Here is a 26,861-nt window from a genome sequence, read left to right as displayed (position 1 = left end):
CCCACCATGAGCTTTCCTTTTATCGCTATGTGTAAAGATCTTGGAACAGTGCTTGGTAGTTCCTCAGTACTAAATAAACATTAGCTATATTTGTTGTTATATGGTGATTCTAGGCAATTATCCACCAACCTTCTACAGATCAGGAAAATTGAAAATATCAAGTTAACTGTGCTAGTGAGAAAATGAGCCGGATACTGAAATGGTTGAGAACAGGAATTTTTAACCTGAGGTAATTTGAATCCATCTGGTGCTTCCAGAGAACCAAAAAGCCCTCAAAATTGTGCATGAAACTCATCTAAGATGCTCTACTGGTCTCATCTCGTTGGGAGCGAGGGAGAATGAAGAAAACTAAAGACACAAGGGAAAGATTAATCCAGAGGACTAATGGACCACAACTACCACAGACTCCACCAGACTGAGTCTAGTACAAGTAGATGGTGCCCAGCTACCACCACCAGCTGCTTTGACAGGGATCACAATAGAGAGTCCTGGACAGAGCTGGAGAAAAATATAGAACACAACTCTAACTCACAAAAAAAAAAGACTAGACTTAGTGGTCTGATGAGAGTCGAGAAACCCTGAGAGTATGACCCTTTACCTCCGTAACGAAGTCACGCCTAAGGTTCATTCTTCAGCCAAAGGTTAGACAGACCCATAAAACAAAATGAGACTAAAGGGGCACACCAGCCTTGGGGCAAGGACTAGAAGGCAGGAGGGGGCAGGAAAGCTGGTAATAGGGAACCCAAGGTCGAGAAGGGGAGAGTCTCGACATGTTGTGGGGTTGTTAACCAGTGTCACAAAACAATATGTATACGGTTTAATGAGAAGCTAGTTTGTCCTGTAAACCTTCATCTAAAGTACAATAATTAAAAAAAAAAAAAAAAGAAACCTAAAAGAAAAAAAAAATTTTATTTTGAATCACTGGGAGGTAGACTACACCTACTGTTTGTACAATTAAGTCAAAAAAAAAAAAAAGGAAAGAAAAATTATACATTAAACTGTTGTATTTGTTACTATGTCATTTTTATAGAGAGAAAGTCTAAAATTTCATGAGATTATCAAACATGACCCAGAAAGTTTAATATCCACCAGCCTAAAATCAAAGACTATCATGTCTGGGAATGTTCTTTGAGATGATCTTATATAAAATCAGTGTCTAACGGTAAGAAATAATTGAATCATACTCCATCCATGTGATACAGTTTCATGCCATTAATGAATATTTTGTTAGTCGTCAGAGGGAAAAAAAGAAATGTGTGATCATTGTTAAGTTGTGGTCGTAGTTTTGAACAAGAAAAAAACCAAAACCCGTTACTGTTGAGTCAGCCAAACCTCCAACCTTTTTGGTTGGCAGCTGAGTGCATTAGTAGTTCACAAACTGCTAACTGAGAAGTTAGAGGTTCAGGTCCACCCGGAGGTGCCTTGGAAGAAAGGCCTTGTGATCTACGTCTGAAAAATCAGCCACTGAAAACCCTACGGAGCACAATTCTGCCCCGACACACGTGGGGTGGCTGTAGGTTGGAATTGTCTTGACACCAACTGGTCTGCTTTAAACAAGAAGACTCAATTTTTTTTCATTATCTACAAATCCTTTTAATAAGCTAAGGATTTATAAGACACTTTGCAAAGATTATATAAAATATGAAACCTTAATTAGTTATTCAGTGGAGGAAGGCAGGGATAAAATATCTATTTTGTGTCAAATACTTTGGTATACTCTTAGAGAACTTGGCAGCTCTGCTTACCTTGATTGTGTTCACTCACAGAAGAATCTTGATAATGAAGATGTCTCATCATTTTGAAGAACATAAAGGAACTGATGGGTGCTGTGTTTTAATTTTTTGTATTGTGGTGAAAATATACACAGCCAAACTATACCCATTCAACAGTTTCTGTATGTACGATTCAGTGACACTGATTACATTCTTCAAGTTCGGCAGCCATTCTCGTTGTTTTCCGAATTACTGCACCACCATTAACACAAACTCGCTGCTCCCTAAGCAAAAACTCTCTTTCCCCCTCCCTCCCACCCTGATAACCACTGTTCATTTTTGGTTTCTGTATGCATTTGCTTATTTCATATAAGTGAGATCATACAGTATTTGTCCTTTTGCGCCTGGCTTATTTCGCTCCGCATAATGTTTTCAAGGTTCACACATCATGGTGTACATCAGAATTTAATATAGCTCGTTGGGCCGAGTAATGTTCTGTAGCATGCACATTTTGTTATCCATCTGTTGATGGACATTTTGGGTGTTTCCACCTTTTGGCTATTGTGAAAAGTGCTGCAGTGAACAGGTTTCTGTTTGCTTTCCTGCTTTCACTTCTGGGTGTATACCAGGGATTGGGACTGCTGGGTCATATGGTAGTTCTATGTTCAACTTTTTGAGGAACCACCAAAATGGTTTCTACAGTGGCTACATCATTTTGCATTTCCACCAGCAGCGGATGAGGGTTCCTGTTCCTCTACGACTTTGGCTTTGCATTTTTTTAATCATTGCCATCCTAATGAGGTTGAGATGGTATCACTGTGGTTTTGATTTGCACCTTCCTAATGGCTAATGATGCTGAGCATCTTTTCATGTGCTTGTTGGTGCTGTTTTTATCACACTGGTTTCTTTGCTGAACCCACTTATGTCACAGGCCTATAGACTCACAGTTCCCAGAGTTTCTATTTGTTGGTGTTGTTTATATTGATACATACGTACACTTTACAAATGTAATCATGATGTCCACTATGTTTAATTTTTGTTAAGATTATATATCTTGGGTATTGCTGTGTCTTTAAGTATTTTCTGCAACTTGGCATGTAGTGATTACTGTGCACATACATGTATATGTACACATATAAGTGTTTTTACCTTGCCAAACATAATTACATTAGTCATACTGTTTTATTACCTGCATTCTTCACTCGGCAATGCATAGTAAACATATATCCATCTTTCTCATTAAAGATCTATGTGATCATTTTTAAATGGCAGCTGGTTTTTCACTGTATGGATGCTTTATAATTTATTTAATCTATTTGCTATTAAAGAACATTTAGGTTCTTTCTAGCTTTTCCATTATGAATAATGTCTGTCAGCACACACTTACATACATTTTTGTCTCCATGTACAATTATTTTCTTTAGTTCTAAAAGTAGAATTTCTGAGTCCAAGTGTTTGAGTGTTTAAATGCTACTTGAACATATATTTAATTGTACACAGTCTGCAGTGTAATGGTTGTTGTTAGGTGCCATCGAGTCGGTTCCAACTCATAGTGATCTCTTGTACAACAGAACGAAACACTGTCCAGTCCAGCGCCATCGTCACAATCAGTGCCATGCCTGAGCGCATTGTTGCAGCCACTGTGTCAGTCCATCTCATTGAGGGTCTTCCTCCTTTTCACTGACCTTCTGCTTTACCAAGCATTATGTCCTTCTCCAGGGACTGGTCCCTCCTGGTAATATGTCTGTTTTAGTTATCTAGTGCTGCTATAACAGAAATACCACAGGTGGGTGGCTCTAACAAAGAGAAATTTATTCTCTCACACTCTAGGAGGCTAGAAGTCCAGGTTCAAGTGGTCCCTCTAGGGGAAAGCTTTCTCTTTCTCTCAGCTCTGGGAGAAGGTCTTTGTCATCAATCTTCCTGGATTGAGGAGCTTCTCAGCACAGGGGCCCCAGGTTCAAAGGATGCACTATTTTCCTGGCCCTTGTTTCTTGGTGGTATGAGGTCCTCATGTCTGTCTGCTTGCTTCTCTCTTTTAAATCTCAAGAGACTGACTTAAGATACAACCTAATCTTGTAGATTGAGTCCTGCCTCATTAACATAACTGTCACTAATCCCATCTCATTAACATCATAGAGATAGGATTTACAATACTTAGGAAAAGCCCATCAGATGACAAAATGGTAGACAGTCATACAGTACTGGGAATAATCATGGCCTAGCCGAACTGACAGATGTTTTGGGGGACACCGTTCAATCCATGACAGTTATCTAAGTTGTTCTGAGTGGTTCCCTGGAGAACCCAGCCTAAGACAGTGTCCAAAGTGTATGAGACAAAGTCTCGCCATCCTCGCTTCCAAGGAGCACTCTGGCTGTACTTTTTCCAAGACAGATTTGTTCATTCTTCTGGCAGTCCACGGTATATTCAATATTCTTACCAACACCGTAATTCAAAGGCTTCAGTTCTTCTTCAGTCTTCCCTATTGGTTGTCCAGCTTTTGCATGCATCTGACGCAGTTGAAAATATCGTGGCTTCAGTCAGTTGCATCTTAGTCCTGACAAGGACATCTTTGCTCCTTAACACTTGTCTTTTGTAGCAGATTTGCCCAATGCAGTACATTGATTTTTTGACTGCAGTTTCCATGGGTGTTGATTGAGGATCGTATTGTGGTGACTTTTGTGTTGCTGTGATGCTGGAAGCTATGCCACCAGTATTTCAAATACCTGCAAGGTCACCCATGGTGGTCAGGTTTCAGCGAAGCTTCTAGACTAAGACAGACTAGGAAGAAGGACCTAGTCTTCAGTCTACTTCTGAAAAAATTGGCCAGGGAAAACGTTATCAATAGCAGTGGGACATTGTGTGAGATAGTGCCAGAGGACGAGCCCCTCAGGTTGGAAGGCGCTCAAAATACGGCTGGGGAAGGGCTGCCTCCTCAGGTGGAGTCGGCCCAAATGACGTGGATGGAGTCAAGCTCTCGGGAGTATGGTGGTAGTACGTTCCAAATTGCTATTATGGAGCATTGACACTCTTTAAGTGAGATTTAATTTCCCTGGTGGCGCAGTGGTTAAGAGCTCAGCTGCCAAACAAAAGGTCGGCAGTTCGAATCCACCAGCTGCTCCTTGGGAATCCTGTAGGGTGGTTCTACGCTGTCCTGTAGGTCCTGTGAGTCGGAGTCGACTTGACAACAACGGGTTTGTTTTTGCTTTTGGTGAGCTGATGTGTTAATGTCTGTTGTTTTGGTGAGTCATGCATGCTCAGGTTTCTTTAATTGGAACAAGAAATTCTCGGTTTCAGAGGCAAGAGCCAGAATTCAAAGAACTAGCTTTGTGGTTAGAAAAATAAGTGGCAGTTTTGATTCTTATAAACTGAATTTCTGTGAGTGATTTCACTTCTTCTAGAGTGAGTTTTCGGATCCATTACATGGATAGAATAATTACACTGCACAGTAATCCCGAAGATAAAGTTAATGTGTATAAAGTACATGCCTAGCACATGGAAGTTCTCAGTAGATGTTGTTGTTGTTGTTAGGGGCCCTCAAGTCGGTTCCAGCTTACAGGGACCGGTGTGCACAACAGAACAAAACACTGCCCAGTCCTGTGCCGCCCTCACAGTTGTTATGCGTGAGCCCATTGTTGGAGCCACTGTGTCAGGCCGTCTTGTTAAGGGTCTTCCTCTTTTTTGCTGACCCTCTCTTTTACCAAGTATAACGTCCTTCTCCAGGGACTAGTCCCTCCTGATAAAATGTCCAAAGTATGTGAGACGAAGGCTTGCCGTTCTCCCTTCTAAGGAGCATTCTGGCTGAACTTCTTCCAAGACAGATTTGTTCATTCTTCTGGCAGTCCGTGGTCTCAGTAAATAGATATGTGTTATTGTCTAGCTACATAGGGCGTGAATCCTCTCCGCTCCAGCCTAGGTTGTAAGAAACAGAAGAGAATGACAAATGAAGTCTTGTAGAAAAGCAGTGTGAGTGGTTCTGATTAGAAATAGAAAGTGATAAGTCCGGAGGATTCTGTAAACTCTCGTGGCCGGAGGTCCCCAGGACTACCAGAGCAGCAGTTTTGCAGTGGTAAAGGTTGGCAGGCTTGTCCTTGTGAATTTTTCTCTTTATGTCTGGTGAGTCCAAGCAGGTCTGCAAGGCTTTGAAAGAGATTCTGGTTTGGATGATGTGGCCCTACGTTAGCTCTGAAAGGTAGGTACGATTAGGGATGAGGTTTGTCCGTACTACCTCACGTCTCTCAGAACGTGTTTCTCTGTGGTGGGGAGGTCAGGAGAGGAAAAAGGTCATACTGACTCCAGTCATTTTGGGAGCTCTGAGGCCTACCTGATCTCATGGCTGCCTTTTCCTCCCCCTAGCTCTGGCTTCTGTGAACTCTGTGCTTCTCCAGGAAGATTAACCTCAAGGAGGACCGACCAGTTCTTGAATTTCTAAACCATGGCCCGTGTAAGTTAATGTTTCTTTCTCCTTCTGGAAATACCGTCATGTTTAAGTTGTGTGAACATTCCTTTATCCTGAAACTTCTTACCTGTCAGAGCCCCATCAAATTCAGTGGGAATGAAGCTAAACATTGCAGTGTTTATCCTCGGTGCCCATTTTTTCCAATCATTGTTCATGTATTTATTGAACAAACCATTCAGCGTCTTGTGTGCGCTCAGTCCTCCGCCAAGAGCCCCGTGTAACAGAAACGAAATCCCTTGAGGGAGGTGTTTAACCAGCCCTTGTGAGTTGATGAGGGAGCATGGACCCATCTGACCACTCGTGAGAAAACTCAGGACTTTTCCAGGCTTGAGTTTTTTAATTCCTTACGACAGGATTTGCTGTTGGTTGGCCTCAGCCTGAGTATGTGGTGAGATGGCTTGCTTTGATTGTTTTGCCAGGCTTTAGGACTGGGTAGGGATATGATTAGGTCTTGCATACAGAGAGACCAGGGATCTTCTCTGGGTGTCCCCAGGGCTGTACACCAGGAGCCAGGTCTCGTTTGTAGTTGAGCAGCATGTGCTGGTCTGCGGTGGCATCGTGGCGATTCTGGATCATGCTACAACAGTGTCAGGAACGAGTGAGGGATGGACAACCGCAGGTACGATCCTCCAGTTACCTAAGTGGTAGGTGATGGTAGACTCTCACAATTGAGGAGGACCTTAGAGATGTTCTCCCACCGAAACATCTTACGCACAGAAGCATTTTTTTTTATGTCATTAAAGAATTTAGCAAAGAAAAATGCCAATGATAAAATCTGTGTCAATGATGAACTTGAAATTCTTTAATTGTATTTAGACCCATTTCTAAGATAGAAATTTCATAGGGAAACTTTAAAAATGTTCTTTACGGGGAAAAGGGTAGGATTATTCACTTTTCGAGAATTTATAAGGGAAACGTACAGCATGTAGACAGCTTATGTATCGTATTTCATCTAATTGGAAACCTGATTTTTTTTCCTTCTTTCTCTGACATGTTTGGATAACTAAGATATGCCAGAGTGTGCAAGAGGAATACATGGCACTCGGCTTCAGGCACCCTGGTTTCCCGGCTCACTGTGTTACGGGCACTTGGCTTCAGGCACCCTGGGTTCCCAGCTCACTGTGTTACGGGCACTCGGCTTCAGGCACCCTGGGTTCCCGGCTCACTGTGTTACGGGCACTTGGCTTCAGGCACCCTGGGTTCCCAGCTCACTGTGTTACGGGCACTTGGCTTCAGGCACCCTGGTTTCCCGGCTCACTGTGTTACGGGCACTCGCCTTCAGGCACTCTGGTTTCCTGGCTCACTGTACTATGGGCACTGGGCTTCAGGCACACTGGTTTCCTGGCTCACTGTACTATGGGCACTCGGCTTCAGGCACGCTGGTTTCCTGGCTCACTCTGTTACGGGCACTGGGCTTCAGGCACGCTGGTTTCCCGGCTCACTGTGTTACGGGCACTGGGCTTCAGGCACACTGGTTTCCTGGCTCACTGTGCTATGGGCACTCGGCTTCAGGCACACTGGTTTCCCGGCTCACTGTACTATGTTCACTCGGCTTCAGGCACACTGGTTTCCCAGCTCACTGTGCTATGGGCACTTGGCTTCAGGCACCTTGGTTTCCGGGCTCACTGTGTTATGGGCACTGGGCTTCAGGCACCCTGGGTTCCGGGCTCACTGTGCTATGGGCACTCGGCTTCAGGCACGCTGGTTTCCCAGCTCACTGTGTTACGGGCACTCGGCTTCAGGCACGCTGGGTTCCTAGCTCACTGTGTTACGGGCACCTGGCTTCAGGCACCCTGGGTTCCCAGCTCACTGTGTTACGGGCACTCGGCTTCAGGCACCCTCGTTTCCTGGCTCACTGTGTATGGGCACTTGGCTTCAGGCACACTGGTTTCCCAGCTCACTGTGTTATGGGCACTCGTCTTCAGGCACACTGGTTTCCTAGCTCACTGTTATGGGCGCTCGGCTTCAGTCACACTGGTTTCCTAGCTCACTGTGTTACAGGCTTCTAGCCAAGACTGTTTGTTTGTGGATGGTCCCTTTTCTTGCACTGTCTCTTCCATCTATTCTCCCTCCATCTTAAAGCAGATATCCTTTAATTTCAGTTTTAATGCACAGGTTTGTCATTTCAGGGATCAGTGGTGTTCAGTGACGTTTCCATAGTCTTCTCTCGGGAGGAGTGGGCATACCTGGACTTGGAACAGAAGGACTTGTACAGAGATGTGATGTTGGAAAACTACAGCAACCTGGTCTCACTGGGTAAGTGTAGACTGTCCTGTGGAATATCACCTTTTTCCTCTGGAAAATTTAGGGCTATCTTTCAAGAAGCTAGCTATGTTTCTGTTCCCTCTTCTAAAAGAAGTGCTTTGCACTTTATTAGGTTGGAAGTCTGTTGAATAGCACGTTCATTTTCTCCACCCTTAAGTGGTCTTCAGGCCTGCCTTAATGATGATGGGGCTGAATTTGAAATCTCAGTGATTTTTGGCCTAACCAATGTCAAAGAAAACAGGTTTTACTTCTTGTTTGAACTCAGAATTTACTATAGATCTTTTGTTATTTGTTGGTACACCTATAAGGAAAATAGCTAGACTTGGGTTCTTGGTTTATCCCTCTTGCAAGAACACATATAATTTATGTAGTGGTAAGTTGGATCAACAGGATTTATTTATAGTTCAAGAGAACACAATTCTTTTTTAAAATAAATATATTCATTTTTACCTGCTTTTGGTTTGAAAGTTAAAAATCCAAGAACTTTGCATTTAACTTTGTATGACTCTCCTATGAAATAACAGTAAATGTCTCAGGCAGCTTATTTTCCTCTCAGCAAAATAATAGTAATAATCAATAACAGTTCATAAAAATATACTGTGCTATACTATAGGCACTGTCATGAGATACAGATATTTATATCACTGTAGTCTTCACAACAACCACTGAAGGTAGGTACTACCGTTACCCTGTTTTACCGCTGAGGAAAACGAGGTACAGAAGTAACTTCCCCAAGGTCACACCCCTGGGATGTGGCAGAGGCAAGATTTGAACCCAGGCAGTCTGTTCTCAACCACAACACTACTGCCTGTCAAGAGGGATGCATGTACGGATATGAGTTAAAGTAAGACCTCTTTCCCTCCGTCTCTGATCTCTCTTCATTGTGTGACCTTAGTGTGAGTATTTTTTATCCAGCCTCCCCTTCTTTGTTCTAAAGCCTTTATCAGTTACCGTTTTGGCCTATAGTTTATTACAGGTTTAAACTAAACTGAATCAAAGTTATTTTGATCTTATTTCCATTTCTGCATCACCTTACGTTTCTTTTCTTGGAAGCAGGATGTTTTGTTTCTAAACCAGATGTGATTTCCTTACTGGAGCAAGGAAGAGAACCCTGGGAGGTTGTCAGGAAAGGAAGAAGACGAAACCCAGGTGAGTGGAGGCCACGCAGGCAAGGGGAATCCATCACCACAGGAATCGGCCCAGGTGGTTGGGGAAGAGACACACCTGTGTGCTGTGACTTCGGAAGCTCACTTTAAAGTCCCCTGGCCTGAGGAAGAGCAAAGTAGATTAAGGTCTTCTTAGCTGGGGATACTAAAATAACTGTTTTATCCCATTTACTCCTCTTCTTGCTTTGTTCTCCCCTATTTTCCTCCTCTTCGAAGGAGGTGGTTTTGGGGTTACTCTGTTTGTTCCCTATTGACAGCTGTTCAGCTTATTGATTCACTTGCTTTCTTTTGCATTTAGGCATATGTACATGTCTCGGTTACCTAAAAGTACGTTCTTCCATTTATTTAGCAAATACTTCCCAAATGCCCGCTCTGAGCCAAGCGGTAAGCTAGGTATTCTCAGTACAGTGGTGAACAAAGCCAATAACTTTTCTGCTACCATGTTGTTTATATTGTACTAAGGGAAACATAGTAAAAGAACTTTTATTGGGGCCTCATTACATAGGCATGATTGATTGAGTCGTGCCTTCCCTTGTTGGATCTCAGCTGATACCACCTGGTGGGTCTTCCTGGCATGGCTGGCCCCAACCTAAGTCACTTCCTTAGTGTAATCTGTCAGATCAGGGGCCTCTGAGAAGTCAAAGCCACTTCAATCACTGGGGAGATTCCAAGGTTTTAGAGCGGTTCTCTCTCAGGAACCAAGGACTGAGACCAAGTTCTTTGGGTAAAGTTCGTTGTAAACCTCACAGTCAGAGAAGCTGGTTTTTATTTATTTATTTATTTATTAACTTTTCTCATAAATTTTTAAATGGGAAATAAAAGACTACAAAAAAAGATATGTTTGATGTTTAGGTAATACATGTTTTATTAGCAACTAAAGTTTTATATGAATTATTGTAGAAGGTAGTTTCTTGGATCATGGAATGTCATTCTCTTACTTGCTTTTTTCCATCTGTGTATCTGTCTACCTTCACACTAGGGTGAAACATGAAAGGTTCTTGGTTTAGCATCTACCTCTGTGCTACTTTTATCTCTCCTTTTAAACCTTTTGTTGAAAAGACCCCATAGTCTATATAAACTGTATAGAGACATGTGGTATCATTCTGTATGTTGCCGTCTATATGTTCAGATGTGTCTGGGGTTCATGTTGAGCCAGCAGTTCTTTTTTTGTAACCATAGGGCCATTTCTTGCCCACACTGTTAAATATCTTCTGATTTACTTTCTACTAAAGGAAAGGAAAAACAGGCTTTTTGAAATCTTAATCTATTTTCTTATTTATATTAATACTCAAGGAAATGAAATGCAGATCTTCCAAGTGAATAAGAAAGTAGTAGTCAGGCAGCATGGGTCCAGAATAACGACTGCTGGCTCACAGTTAGACATCTTAAACAAGTTTATTCATTTTTTTCCTTCTCTCTGTTCTTTTAAGTTAGATTTTTGAAGTATAACATGCATACAGAAGAGTGACAAATGACAAATAAGAGAAGGTTTTATTGAGGAGACACATTACGTAAGGGCTGTTCTGAGCAGATAGGACAGCAGGTACAAAGGCCTGATGGGCAAGCTACATTGTGTGTTCAAGGAGCAGCAAGAAGGCAAAATGACTAGAGCTGGGGAAAGTAATAAGAGATGAGATCAGAGTTAGGCAAGGGCCAAATAATGTAATCATGAAGGGAAATTGGAAGTCATGATCTACTTTATGTTTTAAAATAATCCTTCTGATTGAGTGCCGAACAGGGAGGATCAGTACGGAGACAATTTTAGTTGTCCAGCCGAGAGGTAATAACGATTGGACAAGAATGGTGATGGTCGAAAGTAGAAAGAAGCTGTCAGATTCCTGAGACATCTGTAGGTAGCACCAAAAGAACATGCCGATGGGATTATAAGAGGAATGGGGTGAGGACTAATCTCAAGGGAGTTGTAGTTAGGTGCCGTTGAGTTGGCTCCAACTCATAGCAACCCCATGTACAGCAGAAGGAAACACTGTACCGCCCTGTGTAATCCTGACAATCGTTGCGGTGTTCGAACCCATCGTTGCAGCCACTGCATCAGGCCACCTCATTGAGAACCTCCCTCTTTTTTGTTGAGATTCTACTCTACCAGGCGTGATGTCCTTCTCCAGGGACTGGTCCCTCCTGATAACATGTCGAAAGTATGTGAGACAGAGTCTCACCATCCTTTCTTCTAAGGAGCATCCTGGTTGTACTTCTTCCAAGACAAATTTTGTTCATTCTTTTGGCAGTCCAGGGTATATTCAATATTCTTTGCCAACACCCTAATTCAAAGGCGTCGGTCTTTCAGACTTCCTTATTCATTGCCCACCTTTCACATACATATGAGATGACTAAAAACATCATGGCTTGAGTCAGGTGCACTGTAGTCCTCAGAGTGACGTCTTTGCTTTTCAACACTTTATAGAGGTCTTTTGCAGCAGATTTGCCCAGTGCAATGTGTTGTTTGATTTCTTGACTGCTGCTTCCGTGGGTGTTGATTGTGGCTCCGAGTAAAATGAAATCCTTGGCAATCTCAATCTTTTCTCCGTTTATCATGATGTTGCTCATTGGTCCAGTTGTCAGGGTTTTTGTTTTCTTTATGTTGAGGTGTAATCCATACTGAAGGCTGTGGTCTTTGATCTTCATCAGTAAGTGCTTCAAGTCCTCTTCACTTTCAGCAAGCAAGGTTGTGTCATCCGCATAACACAGGTTGTGAATGAGTCTTCCTTCAGTCCTGATGCTCTTTCTCATATAGCCCAGTTTCTGGGCTTATTTGCCTAGCATACAGATTGAATAAGTATGGTGAAAGGATAGAACCCTGACACACGCCTTTCCTGATTTTAAACCACGCAGTATCCCCATGTTCTGTTCAGGTGACTACCTCTCACTCTGTGTACAGGTTCCTCCTGACAACAATTAAGTGTTCTGGAATTCCCATTCTTCTCAGTGTTATCCATAATTTTGTTAGAATCCACACAGTCAAGTGCCTTTGGATAGACAAGGAAACACACGTAAACATCTTTCTGGTAGACTTTGCTTTTAGCCAAGATCCATCTGACATCAACGGTGATACCCCTCATTCCAAGTCCTCTTCTGAATCCGACTGGAATTTCTGGCAGTTCCCTGTGGATGTACTGCTGTGATCATTTTTGAATTATCTTCAGCAAAATTTTATTTGCATGAGATATTAATGATATTGTTTGATAATTTCCACATTCAGTTGGATCCCCTTTCTTTGGAACGGGCACAGGTACGGATCTCTTCTAGCCAGTTGGCCAGGTAGCAGTTTTCCAAATTTCTTGGCATAGACGAGTGAGCGCTTTCAGCACTACATCTGTTTGTTGAGACATCTCAGTTGGTATTCCGTAAATTCCTGGAGCCCTGTTTGTTGCCAATGCCTTCAGTGCAGCTTGGATTTCTTCCTTTCCTACCGTCAGTTCTTGATCATATGCTGCCTCCTGAAATGGTTGAACGTGCACCAATTCTTTTTGTTACAGTCACTGTTTATTCTCTCCATCTCCTTTTGATGCTTCCTGCGTTGTTCAATATTTGCTTATAGAATCCTTCAGTAGTGCAGCTTGAGGCTTGAATTTTTTGTTGTTGTTCTTTCAGCTTACGAAATGCTGAGTGTGCTCTTCCCTTTTGGTTTTCTAACTCCAGGTCTTTCTACATTTCATTATAATAGTTTACTCTGTCTTCTCTAACTTCCCTTTGAAATCTTCTGTTCAGCTCTTTTATTTCATCATTTCTTCCATTCACTTTAGCTACTCTGCATTCAAGAGCAACTTTCAGAGTCTCTTCTGATATCCACTGTGGTCTTTTCTTTCTTTGCTATCTTTTCAGTGAGCTTTTATTTTCTTCATGAATGATGTCATCTCACAACTCGTCTGGTCTTTGGCCATTACTGTTCAATGCGTCTATTCTATTTTTGTTTTTATTGTACTTTAAGTGAAAGTCTACAATTCAAGTTAGTTTCTCATACAAAAATTTATACACATATTGTTATGTGATCCTAGTTGCTCTCCTTATAATGTGACAGCACACTATTCCTTTTCACCCTGGTTTTCCTGTGTCTATTCAGCCAGCTCCAGTTCCCTTTTGCCTTCTCATTTCACCTCTGGACAGAAGATGCCCTTTTAGTCTCATGTATCTACTTGAGCTGAGAAGCGCTCTCTTCACGAATATTATTTTATGTCCTATAGTCCAGTCTCATCTTTGTCTGAAGAGTTGGCTTCAGGAATGGTTTCAGTTCTGGGCTAACAGAGAGTCCGAGGGCCCTGTCTTCCAGAGTCCTTCCAGTCTCAGACCAGTAAGTCTGGTCTTTTTACTAGAACTTGAGTTCTGCACCCCAGTTTTCTCCTGCTCAATCAGGGACTCTCATTTGTTTCCCTCTCAGGGCCATCATTGGTGGTAGCTGGGTACCGTCTAGTTCTTCTGGTCTCAGGCTGATGGAGTGTCTGGTTTATATGGCCCTTTCTTTCTCTTCGGCTAATATTTTCCTTGTGTCTTTGGTGTTCTTCATTCTCCTTTGCTCCAGGTGGGTTGGGACCAATTGATGTATCTTGGATGACTGTTTCCTAGCTTTAAAGACCCCAGACGTCACTCACTTAAGTGGGATGCGGAACATATTCTTAATACACTTTGCTATGCCGATTGGCCCAGATGTCCCCTGAAACCATGGTCCCCAGACCCCTGCCCCTGCTACTCAGTCAGTTGAAGTATTTGGTTGTGTTCAGGAAACTTCTTAGCTTTTACTTTAGTCCAGCTGTGCTGACTTTCCCTGTATTGCGTGTTGTCCTTCCCTTCACCTAAGATAATTCTTATCTACTATCTAATTAGTGAATACAGCTCTCCCTCCCTCCCCACCATTGTAACCATCAAAGAATGTTTTCTTCTGTGTTTAAACCATTTCTTGAGTTCTTATCATAGTGGTCTCATACAATACTTGTCCTTTTGCAACTGACTGATTTCACTCAGCATAATGCCTTCCCCGTTGGTCTATGTTATGGGATGTTTTGCAGATTCATCATTGTTCTTTATCATTTCATAGTATTCCATTGTGTGAATATACCATAATTTGTTTATCCATTTGTCCATTGATGGGCACCTTGGTTGCTTCCATCTTTTTGCTGTTGTAAACAGTGCTGCAATAAACATGGGTGTGTATATGTCTATTCGTGTCATGGCTCTTATTTCTCTAGGATATATTCCAAGGAGTGGGGTTGCTGGATCGTATGGTAGTTCTACTTCTAGCTTTTTAAGGAAGCGCCAAATCAATTCCCTAAGTGCTTGTACCATTTTACGTTCCTGTCAGCAGTGTATAAGTATTCCAGTCTCTCCACAACCTCAACATCAAATATGTTCTCTAAGTGGTCTCTAAATTCAGGTGGGATATACTAAAAGGTTGTACTTCGGCTCTTGTGGACGTGTTTTAATTTTTTTCAACTTGAACTTGCATATGAGCAATTGATGGTCTGTTCTGCAGTCGGCCCCTGGCCTTCTTCTGACTGATGATGTTGAGCTGCTTCTCAACTCTTTCTAAGATGTAGTCAGTTTGATTCCTGTGTATTTCATTCAGCGAAGTCCATGTGTATAGTCTCTGTTTATGTTGTTGAAAAAAGGTATTTGCAATGAAGAAGTTGTTGGTCTTGCAGAATTCTATCATGCGATCTTCAGAGTCATTTCTGTTACCAAGGCCATATCTTCCTACTACTGATTCTTCTTAGTTTCCAAGTTTTGCGTTCCAGTCACCAGTAATTGTCATTGCACCTTGACTGCATGTTTGATCAATTTCAGACTGCAAAAGTTGGTAAAAATCTTCAATTTCTTCATCTTTGGCCTTAGTGATGGTATGTAAATTTGAATCATAGTTGTATTAACTAGTCTTCTTGTAGGCATATGGATATCATCCTATCACTGAATGACACCGTTGTACTTCAGGGCAGATCTGGAAATGTTCCCTTTGACGGTGAACGCGATGCCATTCCTCTTCAGGTTGTTGTTCCCAGCATAGTAGACCACGTGACTGTCCGATTCTAAACAGCCAATACCAGTCCTCTTCGGCTCACTAGTGCTTGGGATATCTGTCTTTATGTGTTCTGTTTCATTTTTTATGACTCCCTGTTTTTCTAGAGTCATACTTCATACATTCCATGTTCTTATTATTAATGGATGTTTGCAGCTGTTTCTTCTCATTTTGAGTCGTGCCACATTTGCAAGTGAAGGTCCCGAAAGCTTGACTCCATCCATGTTGTTAAGGTCGACTCTACTTTGAGGAGGCAGCTCTTCCCCGGTCATCTTTTGAGTGCCTTCCAACCTGAGGGACTCATCTTCAGGCACTGTATCTGACAGTGTTCAGCTGCTATTCATTCATAAGGTTTTCATTGGCCAGTCTTTTAGAAATAGACCACCAGGTCCTTCTTCCTGGTCTGTCTTAGTCTGGAAACTCTGCTGAAACCTGTCCACCATTGGTGACCCTGCTGGTATTTGAAATATTGGTGGCATAGCATCCAGCGTCACAGCAACATGCAAGCCACCACAATATGACAAACTGACAGATGAGTGGTGGCCTCAAGGAGAGACTAGGGTTTTTTTGGCTGGAACAGCTGGGTGAATGAAAGCTCAGTTTACTGAGGTGGGGAAAATAAAACAGCACTTGGAAGATAGAGCTCTGTTTTTAGATATTTAAGTTTAAGATGCCTGTCATTCATCCAGTTAGAGGTGTTGAGGAGAAGGTTGTATATACATTTCTTGGAAATCAGGGAGATGATGGTTGTTATTGATGGTGGTCCCCAGCATGTTGATTTCAACTCACTGGTGACCCCATGTGTTACAGAGTAGAACTGCTCCACAGGGTGCCCTGCTGGATGAGTCAGAAAGACAAACCTTTAGGCTGTCAGGCGTAAACGGAGGAAGAGATTAGGGCCTGATACGTGCATCCTCAGTATGACTACAGAATACTTCTCGATTGTTATGTTTCCCCCAATCCTTTGCTGCTGTCCCTTCCACACTTGATTTTTGACAGTGTGATTTTTAGCAGTGTGCGTTTATGGCCAGTATTTCTAAAGCAGTCAGTTTCATTTTCATAGAATCAGTTGTCTTTTCCCAGTTATTCTTTCATGGAATCACATGCTTTCAGGCAAAAGTACAACTGGCTTAAACTTGTTAGGAACTAACAGTTGTGTCTTAGGATGTGCTTTGCCAGTTGGGCCTGTGGCTGTGGCTTATCCCAGGACATGACCAGCCGCTGGCGTGTCTTCGTACCTTAACCCCTTTGCCTGTTGCTTCCTCTGGAGCAGACGATAATAGTTGCTGCCTAGCCTAAGGGAGATAATGTATGAGATTAAATCCATCTGGCCACTTTGAACACCGTGTTTACCCTGTTGTTTGCCGGTCCCCACACCTGCTGGTTGCCCGGCAACGACTCGGTGTGAACACCTGTGGGAGGCCAGGCTCACCTGGTACAGAGTAATCTCCCTCTTGCGATTTCGCCTGTGATTTCTTGGAACTATAATGCCAAAGGCTTCGTGAGTTTTCCTCATAAAAGTCATGTATAGATTTTTAAGTTTACCCTTTTTTCCATTGTGAATAGGATCTTCTTCCTCCCATTGTAGCTTATTAAATGTATATATGAAAACTATTGGGTTTTGTATTTTGATTTTATATGCTGCTATGTTACTATATTCTGCTATGATTTATATTACTTAAATCTCTCGAGTTTTCCAATTATGCAGTCCTTTATCTGGAAAGTTTCACTTCCTTTCTTGTCCTTCTACCTCTGATTTTCTTTTGCTGTCTAGTTGTGTTGACTGATAACCAGTATGTGACTAAACGGTAGTGGCGATGGTGGACAGGCTGCCTTTCTGGCTGAGATAATACATATTTTATCGTCCCAGCGAAGCAATCACTCCAGCTTTTTTGAGCTGTTTTTTAAAAATCAGAAATGGTTCTTGACTTTTTTTAGTTGCCTTATCAGTGTCTGTGGACATGATCATGTGATTTTTTTCCTCCTTAGTTCTGTTGATATGATAAGTTATAGTAATAGATTTCCCCGTATCAGACCACCTTAACATTCTCGAAATAAGCAGTACTGGTACTGGGTCTTTCAATATGCTGTTTTATTAGAATTCGTACATCAGTATTCATTAGAGAATTGGTTTTGTAGTTTTTTGTTTTTTAATGTGTAATCTTTATTCAGTATGATATCATTTCATGAAAACAATTTGGAAGTTCTCCTTTTTCTTGTTTTCCAGTCTAAATAGAGAATGGATTGCCTGTTCTTTAAAGATTTCATAACTTTTTAAAAGCTTTATTCCTAGGGAGACCGGAAGGTGGTAAGTCTGACCAAGTTCTGTATTTGCTTTGTGGAAATTGATGTGTTTATACTTCATTCTATCTCTTCTATGGTCAGTTTTGGTAAATTATATTTTCCTAGAAAATTTTCAGCTGTGTTTTAAAAATTTATTGACAGTGATCTTTTTGTTAAACTACTGTAGAGAACTGGGTGATGCCTGGCTACAACTGATGACTGCCCCAACAGGGAACACAACAGAGAACCCCTGAGGGAGCAGGAGAGCAGTGGGATGCAGACCTCAAATTCTTATAAAAAGACCAGACTTAATGGTCTGACTGAGACTAGAAGGACCCCGGAGGTCATGGTCCCCAAACCTTCTGTTAGCCCAATACAGGAACCATTCCCAAAGCCAACTCTTCAGACAGGCATCAGACTGGACTATGAGATAGAAAATGATACTGGTGAGGAGTGAGCTTCTTGGATCGAGTAGACACATGAGACTATGTGGGCAGCTCCTGCCTGGAGGGGAGGTGAGAGGGCAGAGGGGGTCAGAAGCTGGCTGAATAGACATGAAAATAGAGAGTGGAGGGAAGGAGTGTGCTGTCTAATTAGAGAGAGAACAACTAGGAGTATATAGCAAAGTGTACATAAGTTTTTTATGAGACTAAGTTTGTAAACTTTCACTTAAAGCACAATAAAAATTTAAACTACATTTTTACTTTGCCATTTCTTATTTCTATGTCAGTTTTTCTTGCTGTTTATATTAATGGTTTGTCTGTTTTGCTGATTTTGTTTTAAAAAAAAGAACCAATTTTTGCTTTATGTATTAGTTCTTTTTTTCTGTTTTCTAATCAAATTCTGTTTTTTTATCAGTGAATTTCCTCCTTCTGCTTTGCTTCAGTTTATTGTTCTCTTTTTAATTCTTAGTGGAATTCTTAGGTCATATTTTTCTTTCATTTTTATCAGTGTAAGTATTTAAGTCTTCAAATTTTCTTCCAAGTATTGTTATATTTCATAGAGAATTATGTGTGTTTTTTTATTACCATTGTTTTCTAAAAAGTAAAACTACTATTTTGGATTTTACTTCTCTTTTGACATGAGTTATTTAACATTCCAGAAAAAAACCCAGTGCAGTCGAGTCGAATAGAGTTTTAAATTTTTGGTTGCATAAATTTTTGTTTTTTCTGATTTTGTTATGAATTTTATCACTAAGAAAATGTCTTTTTTATAGACCATACTTAAGCAATTTAAAGCTTCCTCCCTTTTTCTCTGTTGTATACAGCTCATTCAGCACTGAGATTTCCCTGTCCATTTCCACATTGGCTTGCTGTCCTCTTGTCTTCATCCAACATGTCTGTTAGCAAGTCCTTCACACTCAGTCCTGTGTAACGTGTCCCCATTAAGCCAAAAACCAAACCTGTTACTGTCAAGTCGATTCCAACTCATAGTGACCCTATAGGACAGAGTAGAACTGCCTTGTAGAGTTTCTAAGGAGCGCCTGGTGAATTTGAACTGCCGACCTTTTGGTTAGCAGCTATAGCACTTAACCACTATGCCACCAGGGTTTCCCCATTACTGAGTTAACTCACAGGCCCATATCTTTTTTGGTAAAAATTTTGTAAAATCAAAAACCTGTTGCCATCAAGCCTATTCCTACTGATAGCGACCCTATAGGATAGAGTAGAGCTGCCACATAGGGTTTCTTAGGAGTACCTGGTGGATTTGAACTCCTGACTTTTTTGTTAGCAGCCATAGCTCTTAACTACTACACCACCAGGGTTTCCCAAAATTTTGTCAGTACTTCCATATGGCTTAAACATACTTCCTTGTCTGAAAAATCATTGATCCACATCTCTAAGAATTATAAGAATGGCGTTCTTTATGACAGAATGGAAGGCAGAAGAGCTAGGCAAACTAGTTGAACATTTGTAAAATAGATGAGTAATAGAATAATTTTAAGGGGAGATAAATGAGTAGAACGCCCACTATCTGAGCACCGTGGGGACAAAGAAAAGTAATCCGTGGTTATGTGAAGGAAGAAGACAGAGAAAAGTAATCCGTGGTTATGTGAAGGAAGGAGACAGAGAAAAGTAATCTGTGGTTATATGACGGAAGGAGCGGGCGGTGCAAGGGAACACTACACAGGTGACATATGCAGTGGAAAAAAAAAAACCCAGGAAGGAGGCACGGAAATATACAGTCACCTGTTTCCATTGACAGTCACGTGCCACATAATGTCCGTTCAGGCAATGTCTGACCGTAAGGATGTCTGTGGTCCAGTGAGCACCCTCCAGGGGATGCCCACAGCCCAACTCAGCAGCCAGCCTGCCCTGTCCCCCCTACCCGGGGACACTGTTGCCCCTGCCACTGGGAGGAACGAGTGCCTGATTGTGCTCCTGAATGCCCAGAGTCAGGAGGCATCTCGGGGCCCAGCTGGGGCAGGGGTGCCAAGTCACTGAGACCCCTCCGCTGCTGCCCCCAGGCCCATGCTCCCAGGAACCCTGTGCCCCAGGGACCCAGGTGTTCACACAGCATCCAGATTATATAACATCCTGTTTCACGGAACATATGGTGGACATGAAGCAGTGTGTGACTGTATATATTCACTGAACTACCTTAGAAGAATAAAGAGGTTATTTAATCATTATAGTAAGGTGTGAGAGACAAGAGGCATAGAGACATATTCAGAACAAGTTTGTAACTGGGAATTAAAGGAATAAAACCTACTGTGTGCTATGGATTTATTAACAGAGTAAAGCAGGGATTTTAACGAAGTGTAAAACAGGGATTGTTTCTGTTCTTGGAGTTTTAGGGGCAAGAAAATAAGCAGAACAGTGGGGAAGATTAATAATTTCAAAATTTAGAAGTGTTCCATTGATGAGGAGTAGAGAATAACAACATAGACTTAGATACCGTCAAGTAGAGTCAGCCTTAAATCAAGTGACTTTTAACCTCAGACCTCAGGGCTGAGGAGCCAGTCATGCAAAGAGCCCAGTCAGAGGACTTGCAGGAGAAATAGCAGACTGTGAAAAGCCCTAAAAGATGGGGCTGAGTTGGGGTATGTTCGGAGATCTGAAAGGAGGCCCTTCCAGTTAGCAGTAAAGGGGACAGTGGTTTGCGATGATGTCGAAAAGTAAGCAGAGGTCTTGTTAAACATGGTGAGTTTGGATTTTATTCTAAGAATAGAGATTATTGAAAAAATTTTAAGTAGTAATTCTCAACTTTTGATCTCCATCAGAATCCTTATATGGAGACTGTTAGATATAGGACTGCCCAGGACTGTAGAATCTGATCCAGGTGGTTTGGGTAGGTCTGAATCTCAGTATTTGTAACAAACTTCCCAGCTGATTCTGAAACACATCTCAGTTTTGGGAACTCCTGATTTAAATTATTTACTAAATCTCTATCCTCATTATCTTATGTCAACTCTCATTCCTATAGTTCCTTTTTTTTAAACCAATTGCATGGCAGAGTTCAGAGCTCAGTTGGGCATTACTTTGATTATCTTTTATTTCTGCTGTAGAAATTTTACTTCTCCTAGAACAAGAAAACAGCATGTGTTTACTTTCTCATTTTTTTTCAGATTTGGAGACCAGATATGACACCAAGAAGTTATTTTCAGAAAATGGTATTTATAAAATAAATTTATCACAGTGGAAAATAATGGAGAGAATGAAGAACCATGGCCTTAAGGGCCTTGTTTTAAAAAATGATTGGGAATATAAATGCACATTTGAAGGACAAGAGAGACCTCAAGAAGGATACTTCAGTCAAGTGACCATCACCCCTGGAAAAGTGTCCTCTAACCAGAGACACGCATCTCTTACTCCACGTCAGAGAATTCAATTTATTGAGAAACCCTATGAATGTAAGGAATGTGGGAAGGCCTTTAGAGTGCGCCAACAACTTACTTTTCATCACAGAATTCATACTGGCGAAAAACCCTATGCATGTAAGGAATGTGGGATGGTCTTCAGGCAGACTGCACACCTTACTCGACATCAGAGACTTCATTCTGGTGAGAAACTCTATAAATGTAAAGAGTGTGGAGAAGCTTTCATGTGTGGCCCGGACCTTCGAGTACATCAGAAAATTCATATTGGTGAGAAGCCCTATGAATGTAAAGAATGTGGGAAGGCCTTTAGAGTGCGAGGACAGCTTACCCTGCATCAGAGGATTCACACTGGTGAGAAACCCTACGTATGTAAAGAATGTGGGAAAGCCTTTAGACAATATGCACACCTTACTCGACATCAGAAACTTAATATTGCTGACAAACTCTATGAATGTAAAGAATGTGGGGAAGCCTTTTTGTGTGGCTCAGGCCTTAGAGTACATCACAAAATTCATACTGGTGAGAAACCCTATGAATGTCAGGAATGTGGGAAGGCCTTCAGAGTTCGACAACAACTAACTCTCCATCAGAGAATTCATACTGGTGAGAAACCCTATGAATGTAAAGAGTGTGGAAAGACCTTTAGTCGTGGTTATCATCTGATTCTTCATCACAGAATTCATACTGGTGAGAAACCTTATGAATGTAAGGAATGTTGGAAGGCCTTTAGTCGTTACTCACAACTCATTTCACATCAGAGCATTCATATTGGTGTTAAGCCCTATGACTGTAAGGAATGTGGGAAGGCCTTTAGACTACTCTCACAACTTACACAACATCAGAGTATTCATATTGGTGAGAAGCCCTATAAATGTAAGGAGTGTGGGAAAGCCTTTAGATTGCGCCAAAAACTGACTTTACATCAGAGCATTCATACTGGTGAGAAACCCTTTGAATGTAAGGAATGTAGGAAGGCCTTTAGACTTAATTCATCCCTTATTCAACATCTGAGAATTCATTCTGGTGAGAAACCTTATGAATGTAAGGAATGTAAGAAGGCCTTTAGACAACATTCACATCTTACCCATCACCTGAAAATTCATAATGTAAAAATATAAGAATTGTAATTAAGTCTCTTGGTAAAGTACAGGGTCAGCAGAAAAGAGGAAGACCCTCAATGAGATGGACTGACACAGTGGCTGCAACAATGGGCCCAAGCATAACAACGATTGTAAGGATGGCTGAGGACCGGGCAGTGTTTCATTCTGTGATACGTAGGGTCGCTGTGAGTCAGAATCGACTCAGTGGGACCTGACAGCCACAACAACAATTAAGTCTCTAAATCTAATTACCAGTTTATAGGAAACTTGGGCAATAAAGGAATAAACTAATGACTGAAGGAAGCAAGCAACCTTATGTAGAATATGGGATATTCTGCAGAACAGATGTCCTGGTTTCTTAACCAGTACGTGTCATGGGAAAATGAAAAAGAGGAATTTGTTACAAAATAAGGGGCTGAAGTGACATATCAATCAAATACAGTATATGGAATCCATTGGATCTTGATTTGAATGAATAAATTAAAATTGGGGGGGGACTTGAAATGTACATGTGGACTGTATTAACTGATCAACAGTTTTCATTTTGTTAGGCATGATGACATCATGCCCACGTGTGTGTGTGTGTGTGTGTGTGTGTGTGTAATCCTTGTATGGTAATTATTGAAGGGTGAGATTATGTCTTGTCTGATTTGCTTTGAAATACTTCAGAAAAAAAAAAGAAAGGATTGGCGAAACAAGATTTGCCAAATGTTGGTAAGTGTTGAAATTGGATAATGGGTACACAGGGTTCGTTGGTGCTGTTTTTACTGCCTTTACATGTATTTGAAAATTTCCCTAATAAAGTTTCCTTTAAAGGTAGAAAATCAAATCTGAGATTTTAGACTACTCAGAGATGAATGATAGTTTGGTGCCTACAAATAAAGATTTGTGGGATGTTGCCGTAGCTCTACTTGATAGAAGTCTCCAAACGTAACACATTCTGAGAAGCTGGATTGAGGAGCCAGTCTTGGCCTTGTTTACCACTCTGTCCCCACACCTGATACGATACTTGTCGCATAACGGTAAGTGTGTTAAGCCAGAAAAGTAATTTAAGAGAAAAACCTAAGCTGAGTAGCAGAAAGTGATTCATATAATAGAAGTAGAAATTCATGAAATAATAAAATAGACTTTTTCCAAGGATGTTTTCTTTGAAAAGACCATTAATACAGAATTGGCAGCCCCTATTAAGAGGAAAACTGTTGACTCAATTGCAGCTTTATGCATGGGAAAGTGAAATAGTTACATATATCGAGATATTTCTAAATTATAAGGTGGTACTATATACATGTATTCTTATAATGTACAAAAATAGAATAAATTAGAGGAACTTAAATGATCACAACCGACTCAAGATACTACCAAAAATCCAAAAAGACCTATAAAAAACAAAGGAAAAATGTTAATGTAGTTATTAAAAACAAAACCCTAGAATCTGATTGTTTTGCAGGCAGTAAAATATTTTAAAGAATAGATAACCTCTAACGAGGATGAGTCCCCGAAGAAGGACATCGTGCTTGGTTAAGTAGAGGGTCAGCAAAAAAGAGGAAGACCCTCAACAAGGTGAATTGACATGGCGGCTGCAACAATGGGCTCAAGCGTAGCAACAATTGTGAGGATGGTGCAGGACCAGGCAGTTTCGTTCTGTTGTGCACAGGGTCACTATGAGTTGGAACTGACCTAGTGGGACCTAACAACAAACTTCTGCCGTATCACTCTGGCAAATATCCCATTAATAAAATTAGATGAGGATACCAAAAAGAGCCAAACCCATTGCCATTGAGTCAATTCCAACTCGTAGTGACCGTATAGGACAGAACATAACTGCCTTGTAGGATTTCTACGGAGCAGCTGGTAGATTCAAGCTGACATTTTGGTTAGTAGCCAAGCTCTTAAGCACTACGCCTCCAGGGCTTCTAGGTGAGGATAGTCCCTAAAAAGCAAAATCTGGACCAATTTCACTTAGATAATATAAAAATTCCAAATAAAGTGTCAGTAAATTGAGCTCAGTCATCTATTAAGAGAATTGTAGAACGGAAAGTGAGTACCCAGATCCTGACCTGTTGTGATTTAATTGCGTATCCAGATTTTAGGTATTCTAATTTGAACGATGTAATGGTCATGGAAGAAATGTAACGATGTGACATGACCCATCCCCAGTATCTTGTAGATTGTTTCTGGTTGTTTAGCTTTGCCTAGCTTTACAAAATAATGAATACATATGCAAAATAGGAAGTCAACACTTAAAAATTATTGCCTTCCACAAAAATGAGTATTGCCACAATTCATTTTGAACCAAACTTTTGTAATGTCATTGTAGTTCTATACAAGTCAACAACTTCAGACAAAAATATCTTTAAACATAATGATTTTCCTCGTTTCCAAAGAGCTTCAGATATAACACATAAGAATCTTGAGACATGGTACCACATAGGTTATATCAATATATTAAGCTTAACATTTGGTAATAAAAACTATGGGTAAACAATGTGAATCTTTTACTTAAAACCATTGGCTTTAATGATGCTAGATTTAAAGGAAAGTAACTAAATAAAATTATGACAATATGTGCTTGTTTCATAAAACAAAAACAACCTTTTGTGGCTTTCTACTTTCAAAGTTGTCAGGAGTTTATTATAGATTACTGAGAAGTAATACTTTGGTTATTTAAAGAAAAGGTTTTTGTTTTTTGTTTTTAACTATGCAGCTTTGTTTTTGATTCAGGAATTTATGTTGTTGAACCTTTGCCTTCAAGGCAGATTGCATAAAGAATAAAATCAATTTTTTAACCTAGCAATTAAGGAAAATTTTGTTACCTTAAACAGTGAGAGATCCAACTCTTCGTTTTATATGCTATTTGATATTAAGCTCTTAAAAATTCTTACGAATTAACTCATTAAACCTTCAGTTGCAATAAGCCAGAACCTTGATTATATTAAACAAAAATCTTTAATAAACTTTCAAATTTCTTGCCTTTGTTATATATATAGTGTAACCTTTTAAGTGACATAAAATGAACATATCATCAGATCTAAATATACAAGCATACCTCATTTTATAGTGCTTTGCTTTATTGTGCTTCCCAGATACTAGGTTTTTTACAAATTGGAGGTTTGTGGCAACCCTGCCTCGAGCAAGTCTTTCGGCACCATTTTTCCAACAGCACATGCTCACTTTGTGTCTCTGTCACATTTAGGTAATTCTTGGAATATTTAAATTTTTTTCATTATTTTTTTATGGTGATCTCTAATCAGTGATCTTTGATGTTACTATTGTAATTGTTTGGGGGCTCCACGAACCACACCCATATAAAACAGCAAACTTAACTGATAAATGTGTGTGTTCTGACTGCTCCACTGACCAGCCATTCCCTCTCTCCCTCTGTGCGGGCCTATTTTTTTTTTTTAATTATGACACAACATAATTCCTTGAGACACAATTTTTTTCCCTTTTTATTGTACTTTATATGAAGGTTTACAGAACAAACTGGCTTCTCATTAAATGGTTAGTACACATAATTGTTTTATGACATTGGTTAACAACCCCACGAAATGTCAACATTCTCCCTTCTCTACCTTGGCTCCCGATTACCGGCTTTCCTGTCCCCTCCTACCTTCTAGTTCTTGCCCCCAGGTTATTGTGCCCCCTTAGCCTTGCTTTGTTTTATGGGCCTGTCTAATTTTTGGCTGAAGGGTGAACCTTGGGGGTGACTACATTACTTAGCTGAAGGGGTGTCTGGAGGCCATACTCTTGAGGTTTCTCCAGCTGTCGGGTCAGTAAGTCTGGTCTTTGTGTGTGTGTGTGTGAGCTAGAGGTTTTTTTTTTTTTTTTTTTTTTTTTAATTGGGGAGACAGTTTTGAAATTAGGCCAGTTAATAATCCTACAGTGGCCTCTAAGTGTTCAAGTGAAAGGAAAAGTTGCACATTTCTCACTTTATATCAAAAGCTAGAAATGATTAATCCTAGGAAGGTGTGTTGAAAGCTGAGATAGGCCAACACCTAGGCCTCTTGCTCCAAACAGTTAGCCAACTTGTGAATGCAAA

At 40.9% G+C, this 26,861-nt stretch overlaps 1 protein-coding gene across 1 annotated transcript in view; it reads left to right on the top strand.

Annotated features, from left to right (window-relative positions):
- The window catches only part of LOC104847148 (uncharacterized), a 66,138-nt gene extending 39,554 nt beyond the window's left edge, over positions 1-26,584 (top strand). Inside the window, 4 exon segments of the mRNA XM_064293473.1 lie at positions 7,314-8,146; positions 8,299-8,425; positions 9,488-9,583; positions 21,471-26,584. Coding sequence (XP_064149543.1) covers positions 7,314-8,146; positions 8,299-8,425; positions 9,488-9,583; positions 21,471-22,840 — 2,426 coding nt within the window. The 3' untranslated portion in view covers positions 22,841-26,584.
- Positions 26,585-26,861: the final 277 nt, after the last annotated feature.

This window comes from Loxodonta africana, chromosome 11 (assembly GCF_030014295.1).
Source record: "Loxodonta africana isolate mLoxAfr1 chromosome 11, mLoxAfr1.hap2, whole genome shotgun sequence".
NCBI classification, from domain to species: domain Eukaryota; kingdom Metazoa; phylum Chordata; class Mammalia; order Proboscidea; family Elephantidae; genus Loxodonta; species Loxodonta africana.
Note: the sequence above shows the minus strand (reverse complement) of the source record. Positions and strands in the feature narration are given on the sequence as shown.